Source organism: Salvia splendens, chromosome 7, assembly GCF_004379255.2.
Source record: "Salvia splendens isolate huo1 chromosome 7, SspV2, whole genome shotgun sequence".
NCBI lineage: Eukaryota > Viridiplantae > Streptophyta > Magnoliopsida > Lamiales > Lamiaceae > Salvia > Salvia splendens.
In genome coordinates, this window is record NC_056038.1 from 1,627,480 (window position 1) to 1,639,932 (window position 12,453).

The following is a 12,453-nucleotide window of genomic DNA, read 5'->3' on the forward strand; positions in this document are numbered from 1 at the left end:
AATTTGCACTGAGCTTGTGAAATGAGATGAGATTTTATTTTTTGAAGTCAGTTTTTATCTCATTGTTATTTGGAATGTGTTAAATCACACTCATTTTTTGGGCTATACACATTCTACCCCAGAAAACAAGATCATTAATACAAATTGATTTAAATAAATGAAAGGGATAATGATTACAAGATTCTTGAGATAATTGCAAGATTAATCCCACCAAGCATATAGTTATATTATTCATACAACTCTATGATTTATAATGCCACATCAATATTTATGGTCTTTTTAGTTATAGTATTATTCATACAACTCTATAATTTATTATGCTCAGAAGTCAAAGGTTGTTTTTCAAGCTCTAGATGGGACGATGCTCAGAATTTAGTTTTTGCCTAATATTAATAGATTTTCATGAACAAAACATTAAACAACTGCCCTCTCCAAACTAAGCAAAAAAGGAAGGCAAGAACTGCAATTTAACTTAAAGAAAACAATGTTCAGAGAGGTCCAAGACAATCCTACAAAAGAGCCAACATTCATAACTCAAAATGAGCTAACATTCTCCATCACAAAACTCTTTAGTGAGAGAAAGCTTGAGGCATACATGGTCGTAGGGGTGTAAGTATCACGACCCTCTCGAACCACAACGTCATAGTCAAAAGTTTTCGACTTGTTGGAGTAGTAGAGTAGATTTCCAAAATCCGATTCCATGAAGACATCACCATTTTCGAAAGCTCTTATTGGCCAAACATGATTAAAATGATCGCGTCTATCAAACTCACGGATAAAGTCCTTTGGCCAACGCCCCTTATCTTCCTCCAAAAACCAGATTAAAATGCTCCCATCGGTTGAAAAATCACTTAAACCGAGGCAATCCCTGAAAACACAGAGTGACTTACCAAAGACAAAATTTATACCGATAGGAGGAGGTGCAGAAAAGACGCTAAAAACTTATGTTTCAAGATCAAAGCGAAGAACCCATCTACAAGAGAAATTTGTTGTTTTGTCAACCATCCAATGAAGATTTCCATTCAGAAGTACCCCTCGAACGTCTTCATATAACCTTAGCGAGCTATCAATGCTACCGGAGGGAACTTTTCTCCACGATCCGGTTCCAACATTGTATACTTGGCACTCAATTTTGTACTCCTCATGGAGTGGTTTTTCACTGAAAAGCCTAACCACCTTATATTGGCCAGTCATCTTGCTCACTCCAAATCCAAATGTCTCTGTGTCAATCTGATCTTTTGGGGAGGTTTGTCGAGGACAAGGGAGCTTGATATAGTCACGCGTGATTGGATTGCACAGGATAAGATCTTCATGAATGACACCATATAGAAAGATCAAACCATTGGCTGAACTATGCATTGGCTCATCAAAAGGGAGTTCGAAGTTGAAGGCTACATTCGTACGATGCTCGTCATCGAAGCTGAGGCCTAGTTCATCCACAAACTCAATGACGTCGTATGACCTTGAGCGTGTTTCAACAGCGATGCCGGGGACTGATCTCGAAATATGGGAATTCACAAACTCAGGAGTAGCGAGAAGACCGAGCCATGGCTTACAAACACACTTGCAGACTGTAGCGGCTCGAGTGGGGAGTCTTGAGAGGATATTTACTACGATTTCTGATGGTAGATATTCGAAGAAATCTTGATCCATTTTGGAATTATCAGCAGTTTTCATCTCTAGGCGTAATAACCCCTTGATCACTACCAAAAAATGAAAACAGAGCAACATCAAAATAGCACACTTGCAAGTGTAATTTACAGCATCAAAATGCATGTCTCCATTTTCGAAATCCTAATATTACAAAATTGAATTTTAGGCATAATCCCTATTTCGCAAAAAAAATCTTAAGGCTAATAACAAATTTTGCAGAAACCAAAGTTATACTATGTTATACTACTAAATTGGTTTTAGGTTAATATATATGCAAAAATTGAGTATAGAATTACAAATCCTAATTACACGATTACAAAATTGAATATAAAATTGTGTATAAAACAAGATCTACAAGATCAAAATACATGAATACTACATTCTTACAATAACGCCAAAAAAATGGGTAAATTAAGCATCAATTGACTGCGAAATCCAAAAAACAAAGGCATGGTAGCTAGAAACAGAGAGATTGAAAACTATGGAGTGTTAAAATAAGAAAGCTGACTGTAATGATTCACCTTTTGGGGGGAATGCAGTGGAGACGGCGGATCTTCAGAGTGGCGCCGCCGCAGTCGCCGAAATGTGACGTATTCGAAAAATGGTCACAATTTTTGCGCAAAATGCCATAAAATAGGTATTAAAGAAAAATAAATTAAATTTTGATGTTACTAAGTCAATATTATTACTTCATCACTGAAAATACTACTAACACAATTTTGATATTCATTTTTTTAAGGTTTTGATTTTAAAATTTTCATAATTTTGATCTTAATTTTTTTTTTACTTTCTAAAATTTTACTTTATTTAAAATTCTTAAAATTTGAAACTTAAGAAGAACGCATATAAAAAGTTTCAGAGTATACAAATAAAAATATAAAGATAAAAGGAAAGAGAAAATAAAAACAAATTAGTTGACTTAATATTTGCATAGTCCACAAATTAGCAAGTAAATCCAATGACAATCAATTCAAAAAGCAAGAAACTGAATTTTGAAAAGAAGTTCATAAAAATAACATTAGGGCATATTAGTCCTGATATATAATTACGAAAAATAAAATATATAAAGGTAGTATGACTACCCAAAATATAATTTCAAGGTCAAAAAGGTTATACCGTTAATGGATCGTTGCCTCTAAGATTTAATACTTGATCTGATTAATTAATTGAATATATATGAAACAAGAATTGTACTATCTGAATCTAAGATATGTGTTTAAATTATAGTTAAAAATTAATAAATGATTTATTTTTGTCTATATAATGAAATCAATAGGTGAATTGTTGAATTATCTCACCCTCTCTCAATTTCAACATGCTCAAGATTCACTTACTTGTTTTTGTAATAGCAATCATTTTGCAACCATTTGCATCACATGGATGCTACTTGGAACTACGTAAGGATAATTGGGTTCGTATCGTGAATCTTCTCCCAAAAAATTCCAAACCTTTGAGGTTGCACTGTGCATCCGGCGATGAAGATTTAGGATTTCACAATATTATTGTAGGTCAAGATTTTAAGTGGAACTTCTGCCCTAATTTTTTTGGTTCTACTCTATACTTCTGTCACTTTTGGTGGGGTACGAAGCAATTAGCTTTCGATGTTTACAAGAGTGAAGATCCTAATATTACTCGGTCCTTAAATGTGTTTGCAGTGAAGAGCGATGGTATTTATTTGGCACACGATAACTCTGAGTCATCTTTGAAGAAATATGTTTCGTGGTAGCTTTAATCGAATTGTATTTCTATTAGTAACGAGAATTTGTCTGCAACATTACTAGTGGTTAAATTGTATTCCAACTTATTGTCATGCACATTTGAATACTCCAATATTTATTTACTTTGATGCGAATTTAAAATTGCCTATGGAATTCAATGAAATGAAGAAGATTGCAAAAAATGAATGCTAAAGCAAATTTCGATAAGACAAACAACATTGCTTTCTAGGGGTGCTTCAACGGTTCCCGGGTTCTCGGTTAACCGGGAACCGGAAAACCGGTTCCGGTACCTCCAACTTTTTATATAAAATCAGAACCGACCGGTTCCTAATCGGGAACTGAATTACATTTCAATTTTATTTTTTTAATAATTAAATATACTAATAAATCTAATTTAATTGAATTAATATTGAATTGAAATAAAATAATTTGAAACATTGTTTTATTTTAAGATTTAAACAGTGTTAAATTTGCAAGCTCTGTTTTCTGAAGTATTTAAAATATTTAAACCGTGATGCTTTGAATCTACAATTATTTCCCCAATCCATTTTTTATGAACTAACTACTATGAGTAGAACATCATAAGTTTGTTTTTAATTTTCAGAAGACATGTACAAATACAATATCATTTCATATGATAGAATTTTAAATTTATAATAAAGTTATGTAACAATTCATTTAATATACAATTTTAACCTGTTTGCATTAATTGTTCCATATTAAACAAAAAGGTCACTACAAGATCAATTAGTATTAGAAATTCCATTGAATATTTATTTAGCAAAAAAAAAAGAAAAATGGAATTCAATTTTAAAACTCCTTTTCAAAAAATTGTTAAATTTTAGAAATCCTTTTTTATAAAAGAATTGCCAACATAACCTAGTCCGACCTACTACACTTGGCATTACTCTTACCCATATATGAATATTGTTGTATTGTTAGTTTGTATTTTTTGTGTATTTATTTGAATTTTTTAGGAATTATTTGTTATATATCCCGATGTTGGATTATTATTTATTAGTATTGAAATATTTAAAATTATAAATAAATTCGGATTAAAATTAAACATCGGTTCCGATTCGGAACCGGAACAGGTCAGTTCCGGTCCCAGTTCCGATTCTAAGATTTATGAAAATTTGAAACTGGTTAATTGGTCAACCGGTTGGGTTAGAACTGGAACTGGCCGAAAAAGCAGGCCTATTGCTTTCCCATTAAATGACTTCATGTATTAAGGTTGAACTCAAATCTAAAAAGAATAAAAATAAGTGTAAATAAGTTGTATGTCTATAAGAAAATGGCCAAGATATTTTTAATACAATTAAAAAAGTTAATTTATTTTTTTAAAAATACCACACAAACTTTAAAAAGTGTTTTCATCGTTGGTGTCACAAAGATACAAATGGAAGTCTTAGTCTCCTACTATAAAAAAACATATTTTCAAAAAATTTCAACATATGTAATTTTTTCTCAGTTATTTACATCCTCAAAATACTTTAAAAGTTTTTTTTATAGTGAATGCTCCTAAAATTTAAATTGAATAATTTAATTTATATATAAATCAATATTATTATTTTAAAAAAATTATGGAATTCTTTAAAATCAAAACCATGACTCAATAAAGAATTCCTCAAATAGTCATTTCCAAAGAGCAGACGAGCAGTAAGTTCCGCCACTGCCTTCTCCAAACTATTTAACTGAAAGAAAATACTAACTAGCAACATCAATGTTAGTCTTCATTATGCAAATCCTAATATTACAATTTTGAATTTAGGCCTAATCCCTAATCCATTCCACAAAAAGTAAGTTGGTAAATTTGGTATGCATAACAACAATTTCTGCAAAGTACAATACTAAATGGTTTTTAGGCCTAATCCAAAGAAACTAACTAGTAAGAGCATCCCTCACCATTCATGTATTTCATCAGCAGACATCAAATGGCAGTCACAGCTCAAAATGAGCTCACATTCTCCATCACAAAATTCTTCAGAGTGAGAAAGCTTGGGGTATACATGGTCGTAGATATATACTCATCACAATCTCAAATAAAGAAGTCATAGTAAGTTTTAGTCTTGTTGGAGTAGCAGCATAGATTCTCCCTATCACATTCCAGCAAGATGTCACCATTCTCGAAAACTTTGAACGGGCAAGCATGAAGTACAGAATATCCTCCGAAAGCTGGACCGGTCAAAACTTCCATTGTCCAAGATTTTTCATTCCCATATTCCTTCATCGACCAAATTGCAAGCTCACGAACATTTGTACCAGTTTTATAGCACAAACAGAGGCAATCCCTCAAAACACATGGTGTCTTAATATAGTAGGGACTTACACCATGGATATAGGGTGTTGTAGCAAAGGTGCTAAAAAGTTCTGTTTCAAGATCAAGGCAAAAAATCCATTCAATCAAGTCATCTCCAATTTTCTCAACTACCCTCCAATGAAGATTTCCATTAAAAAGGAACCCTCCAAGCTTGTCAAGAAAAAGGTGTAGGCTACCGAGGGGAACATTTCTCCACATTCCGGTTCCAACAGTGTATACTTGGCACTCATTTGTGTACTCATGTCGTGGTTTTTTGTACTCCTCATGTAGTGACCACCTTATATTGGCCAGTCGTTCTGCTCACTCCAAATCCAATATTCTCATATACAAGCTGATGTTCTGAGGTGGTTTGTCGAGGAGAAGGGAGCTTGATATAGTCACGTGTGACTGGATTGCACAGGATAAGATCACCACGACCGACGCCTCTTAGAAAGATCAAACCATTAGCAGAACTATGGATTGGCTCATCAAAGGGCAGTTTGAAGTTGAAGGCTGTATACCGATGCTCCTCATCGCATAGCTCATCCACGATCTCCATGACGTAGAATGACTTTGAGTGTGTTTCAACAGCAATGCCTGGGACTGATATAGAAAGATGGGAATTCACAAACTCAGGGGTAGCGAGAAGAACAAGCCATGGTTTACAAACACACTTGCAAGCCATAGCGTCTTGAATGGGGAGTCTTGAGAGGATATTTACTACGATTTCTGATGGTAGATATTCGAAGAAATCTTCGCCCATTTTGGAATTACCCGTAGTTTTCCTCTCTCGGTGTGTAATAACCCCTTGATCATTAACACAAAAAAAATGTAAAACAGAGCAACATCAAATTATTAATCTGCTATTTACAACATCAAAATCATAATATCACAAAAACTGATATTAGGCCAAATCCCAAATCCATATAAAAACGGTTCTAGGTTATATATACACAAAATTGAGCAACAAAATCTCCATATTATAGAGCATCAAAATGCAGGAATACAACAAAATTGAATATAAGTCTAAAGCCCTAACGCATTTCACAAGACTATATTCAGCAAATTTGATACCGATAAAGCAATATCTACAACAAGTAGATAAAAGAGTAAAATAAGCATCAATTTACTGCGAAATCCCGATAACAAAGGCATATTAAGAGCTACAAACAGAGAAATAGAAAACTGTAGATGTGAAATAAGAAAGCTTATTGTAATGATTCACCTTATTTCGGAATGCGGTGGAGACGGCGGAACTGGAGAGCGGCGCCGCTGCAGTCGTCTGTGTGCTTGAGACAAATTGATTCGAAATTTTATGACGATGAAATTTAATAATTTAAGTGAAGAAGAGAAAATAAAATAAAATAAAATAGATTGCATTAAAGATTCACAATTGAATTGGGATGGAAGAAATAATAAGTTTAACATATGTGAAAAGAAATGAAATTGCTCTTCCTTATTTACTTGATTACTTCCATTCATATGTTTGGTATACTTATTTATATAATTATATTGTCTCCATTAAATTCATAGTAGCATCTCTATCTCCAATTTGTATTATTTGATTGTGTTAAGATTCATATTATTTTATAAATTGTTATTGAGTATAAAATTATGTTAAATTAGTAATGTTGCATCGTTGTGTGGTGGTCGGTTTCAAACATTACGACTATTGAAACAAACCCATTTAAGTTTGTAATCTTTTATTAAATGAAATGTAGATGCATGGGAGTTTATTACATAATCAAATTGATTTATCTATGTGAATATCTAGTTTGTGATATAAACTAAGAGTTTCTTTGTCAAGAATTATCAAAACATAAAATAAGAAGGAATAAAAAAAGAAAATGACTAATATATGTTGTTAGTGGTGCAAAAGGTATAAATTAAAAATAACCTTAAGATGTTATTTTAGTGATCGATTAATTTTGATTTATAAGGCTACAACTAGGGACGATAAATCAGATACACAATTACCAGTTAATCTTTAATAGAACTAATAAAGCAAGAAAGCTACTCCTCTCCTCATCACAAATAAAACCCAAGAAAATACTAATGTTGTCTTTGCAAAAGAGGTTCCATTGCATGATATAAGAAGAGGTTTGTCTTTCATATCCCTCCCTCACCATTCATGCATTTCATCATCAGACATCAAACTACAGTCACGGCTCAAAATGAGCTTACATTCTCCATGCCAAAATTCTCGAGAGAGACAAAGCTTGAGGCATACATGGTCGTAGAGATGTAAGAACTATGATCCCCTCGAAACTTGACGTCATAGTCAAAAGTTTGAGTCTTGTTCGAGTAGTAGAATGTCCTGCCCCTTGCCCATTCCATCAAGATGTCCCCATTTTCGAAAACTCTGATCGGACAACATGAAGTTCATCATTAAGTCCTCTAAGAACTTCGCCGACAAAAACTTCCTTCGTCCAAGATTTCTCATCTCCATATTCCTTCATCAACCAGATCACAATCTCCCCATCAGCCGTAATATGGCTTACACAGAGACAGCCCCTCAAAACAGAGGGTGTCTTACAATCGCGTGAACCTATGCCACAAGGAGGAGGTACAGAAAATGTTCTAAAAAGTTCTGTTTCGAGATCAAGGCAAGAAATTCGTTCAACATAGTAGCCTGTGGTTATATCTATTACCATCCAATGGAGATTTCCGTTCAGAAGTACCCCCCCAAGATCCTCACAAAACATGTGCAGGCTACCAGAAGGAATTTTTCTCCAAGATCCGGTTCCAACAGTGTACACTTGGCACTCATATTGGCACTCAAATGGTAATGGATTATTTTCGTACTCCTCATGTAGTGGTTTCTCAACGAAAACCCTAACCACCTTATACTGGCTGGTCATTCCGCTCACTCCAAATCCAAAATTCTCAGAAACAAGCTGATCATTTGAGGTGGTTTGTCGAGGAGAAGGGAGCTTGATATAGTCACGTGAGATCGGATTGCACAGGATAAGATCACCATGATCGATGCCTCTTAGAAAGATCAAACCAGTAGCTGAACTATGGATTGGCTCATCAAAGGGGAGTTCGAAGTTGAAGGCCACATCCCAGCGATGCTCCACATCAACGTCGAGGCCAAGCTCATCCACAAATTCAATGATTTCGAACGAGTTTGAGTGTGTTTCAACAGCAAGGCCCGGGACTGATCTAGACATATGGGGATTCACAAACTCAGGAGTAGCGAGCAGACCGAGCCATGGCTTACAAACACACTTGCAGACCGCAGCTGCTCGAGTGGGGAGTCTTGAGAGGATATTTACGATGACTTCTGGTGGTAGATATTTGACGATACCTTCACCCATTTTGGAATTTCAACAGTTTTCCTAGATCAACGTAATAACCCCTTGATCATTAACATAATAAACAGGAATACAGAGCAGCAGCAGCAAAATATTGATGTGATCAAAAGTAACACACTTGAAAGTGTAATTCACAGCATCAAAATTAAGGTCTCCAAATCCTATTTTAATTTGGTAAATTTGGTGTGGCTAATAACAAATTTAGCAGAAATCAAGTACAAATCATGTATACAAAGTCTTCAGATTAAAAAATTGAATTTAAAAATTAAAACCCTAACGAATTCGACAAAGCTAAATTGAGCAAATTTGTTAAGCCTAAAACAAGATCTACAGCAAGGAAAATACATGAATGCTATAGTTTGACAACAACGCCTAAAAAGGGGGTAAAATAAGTACTGAAATCCCTAAAACAAAGGTATATTAGGTGGGAAAACGAACTAAAAACACAGAGATAAAAATTTCCAAATGCAAATAAGCAAGCTCATTGTAATGATTCACCTTGGGGAGGGAGACGGCGGATCTTCAGAGTTGCACCGCTGCAATCGCAAAATGGATCGAAATGTGATGAGATTTTCGAAATAAAACTACTAATTTTTGAGCGCTGAATGCCAAAGGTGGGAAAAAGCGCGCAATGGGCTCAATAAGCCTACGGCCCATAATTATTAAGAAATTGGGCCTTATCTAAATGGAACACAAAGTTAGGTTAAAATATACTCTAAATTATTACATCATAAATGGAAGAAAAAAAATGATAGACGATTTCTAAGTCTCAACATTACCCTAATTATACTTTTTTAGTACCTTTTGATGGCACGGACCGGTCTTTCATTGCACGTATGAGATCAAAAAAAGTTTACAATTTTCACTAATAATTATCTAGGATCCATTGAAGTAGGGACATGATGTATGTGATATGAACAAAATTTGTCACATCAATATATTATTTTCCTACAATTCTAGACTTTTCAACCAAAAATCATAAATTCCTTATCCACTTGTTCATTTGGATAAGGCCCATTAACCGGATTGTTTTGGCCCACCAAAATGTTCACATCTTCCACTACTAACAAACAAGAAAATCGTTAATTGGATGGTCTGGATGGTGGAGTGAACGAATTAACTGACGATCGAATGGTCTAATTAGTGGCATGAAAGACCTAATTGCGAAAAAAATATACTATTTCATCCCCCGAAACTATAGCACATTCCACGAAAGAAAGAAAATGATCGAGCCACGAGAGGCGAGCAAGAGTCCAAAGATAATAGGCTCAAAAAAACCATATGGAATTATATGATTTACAGAATAATGAGGATAAATTTAATCTTATCGAAAAGTACAATGTTTACTTAGATTTTATGCAAAAAAATATGAGGCCATCTTTATTATTCACGTGGAAATAAAGAAAAAAAATGTGAACTACTATTATTGAAGCTTGTTGGACATCAAGTCGTAGAGAATTAATTCTATCTTATCCAAACTACGTGCATGTCGTCTATGCATTTGGTACATAAATTTATTGATTATCTAGATATATATTGATATATATGTGTGGCATCTATTTAAGTAGGATTTGATACCAAATCAAACACTATTTGTAATAACAACAAAATTGAAATGTTATAAGGAAAAATGAGTGCTTTCCAATATAGAATGTTTGTTGTTTAGCAGAAGCACCCTACCAAAGCTACTTAACAACTTTTTTACAAAATGGAAAATAGAAAAGAAAATAATGATATGATAACAAAGTAAAAAAAGAATACTATAATTTATGATTGCCCTTTCTCTCTCATGTATGATGCAAAGAAGGCAAAGGTAAGTAATGTTACATGATTTGGTCCAAGGCATGCTATGGCTCATGGCCTACCCAAGTCATGGTGGCATACTCCCATCATTCTTCAACCATATTAGGTCAATATGGATAACTATCTACAAAAATTACTATACACATTATTCTATTTCAAGAATGTATGAAAAATGCATGTATCGAGATTTAAAACCTTCACAAAAAACAATGCCACAATAATCATATGAGATCGTCTCATCAGGAAAAAGATAAAGATCCGATTTTAATAATACTATATTACTTATATAAATTCCAATCTGAATCTTAATAATACTACTTCGTTTAACTATAGAATATGGTTGAACATACTTTTGTACATGAGTAAAACTTTTATGTTGCTCTTAAGATATTCCAACATCGAACTGAATTTCAATTTATATATTGGAATACATTACATAGTGATGTCGTCAGGCCGGAAATTGTCAGTTCTAATCCCACAGAAAGGTGGACTCAAAATCGGCCCGTGAAAGGTTTCGGCAATAGAACCAAAATCGGTGGTTCCATTACAGGCTCAAAATAATTTTGAATCGAACACTCTATTTACTGTTCAAAAAAATTGGAATCAAACTCGGAACCATGGCCAACGATCCGATTCTAGGGCAAACAACTGAGTAGTTTAACCATCCATCTCTAACATTATAGTCTTATTCATTGTACAAAAGAAATACTCCCTATACTGCTTAATTGTCCTCAAAGTGACAAGTCAATGTTAGTATTTTTATATATACATAATACATTTTTTCGATATGTATACATAATAGTACATATATAATTATTTGGCATCTAGAGATGCCATTTTATCAGCTGTTGAGCAATAAAACAATGTAACCCCACTAACCAAACATCTATTCATATAAGAGAAAAAAGGTGACACAAAGAGATGAACTTCTCTTTTAAGAAGAGAAAGTACTGTGCAATGTCAATGCCATAGATCTTAGTGTCTCATGATCATGGAAGATTTTACCCCTTTTTTCCCACACTTTGCCCTTTTATTATGTACACCTATAACTCAACCATGAATTTAGTGATTGCCCTTTCTTGGCAAATAAAGCACAACATGGAAAAACTAATCAACATTATAGCCTAAGGGATGTACGGATTCTCGAGAAGAGAGGAGCCGTTGTGGTTCCCCCCGGTCTGCCCAGATCCCACAAGTGAATCGAAATATGTTTGGTCTCAAACCCTGATTCGAATGGTAAGAGTACTATGACATGTTAATTTTGCATTGAGATTGAACGATGTTTCCATTTAAAAAATAAAATAAACTATAGTATAAACAAATTAAAAGATTTTATCAGTGACTAATGGGGTTCTTGATAAAGAAATATTTGCCGGTTTTCATTCCTGTTTTTGGAATAATATTATTTTTATAAACTTTTAAATTGATGTTTTCTTTTGAAACGCTTGAATAGCTTTCATAAAATCTAACTTCATTGAAAAAGACTTCTATAAGAAGACAAATTACTTCAAGGACTATTTATACGATATCAGCTTCCACAAAAAAATAAAAATACGAAATGACTATTTATCTGAACATATCAATATATTATATTACTACATATGTAAATTAATTACTGGCTTTATTATCCTCTCTCTCTCCCCAAGCCCATTTCCATTACTCA

The 12,453-nt window shown here is 33.8% G+C and overlaps 3 protein-coding genes across 3 annotated transcripts; all 3 read right to left on the reverse strand.

Moving 5' to 3' along the window:
• Window positions 1-376: 376 nt before the first annotated feature.
• Window positions 377-2,270, reverse strand: LOC121811327 (F-box protein CPR1-like). The gene is made up of 2 exons (XM_042212163.1): window positions 2,175-2,270; window positions 377-1,703 (listed from the first exon to the last, which is right to left on the reverse strand). Exon 2 carries the CDS (start codon window positions 1,675-1,677, stop codon window positions 943-945), a length of 735 nt encoding a protein of 244 aa, XP_042068097.1. The 5' UTR covers window positions 1,678-1,703; window positions 2,175-2,270; the 3' UTR covers window positions 377-942.
• A 2,809-nt stretch (window positions 2,271-5,079) lies between these two features.
• LOC121811140 (F-box protein At5g62510-like) lies at window positions 5,080-7,044 on the reverse strand. The gene has a single exon (XM_042211936.1). It carries the CDS (start codon window positions 6,431-6,433, stop codon window positions 5,954-5,956), a length of 480 nt encoding a protein of 159 aa, XP_042067870.1. The 5' UTR covers window positions 6,434-7,044; the 3' UTR covers window positions 5,080-5,953.
• Window positions 7,045-7,554: 510 nt separating this feature from the next.
• Window positions 7,555-9,563, reverse strand: LOC121742621 (F-box protein At3g07870-like). Its single transcript, XM_042135819.1, has 2 exons — window positions 9,486-9,563; window positions 7,555-9,011 (listed from the first exon to the last, which is right to left on the reverse strand). The coding sequence occupies exon 2, from the start codon at window positions 8,988-8,990 to the stop codon at window positions 8,007-8,009; it is 984 nt and encodes a 327-aa protein (XP_041991753.1). The 5' UTR covers window positions 8,991-9,011; window positions 9,486-9,563; the 3' UTR covers window positions 7,555-8,006.
• Between the last annotated feature and the right edge of the window lie 2,890 nt (window positions 9,564-12,453).

Excerpts from the sequence above, each read along its gene's own strand:
- LOC121811327 (XM_042212163.1), bottom strand. The coding sequence starts at position 1,677 with ATGAAAACTGCTGATAATTCCAAAATGGATCAAGATTTCTTCGAATAT.
- LOC121811140 (XM_042211936.1), bottom strand. The coding sequence starts at position 6,433 with ATGGGCGAAGATTTCTTCGAATATCTACCATCAGAAATCGTAGTAAAT.
- LOC121742621 (XM_042135819.1), bottom strand. The coding sequence starts at position 8,990 with ATGGGTGAAGGTATCGTCAAATATCTACCACCAGAAGTCATCGTAAAT.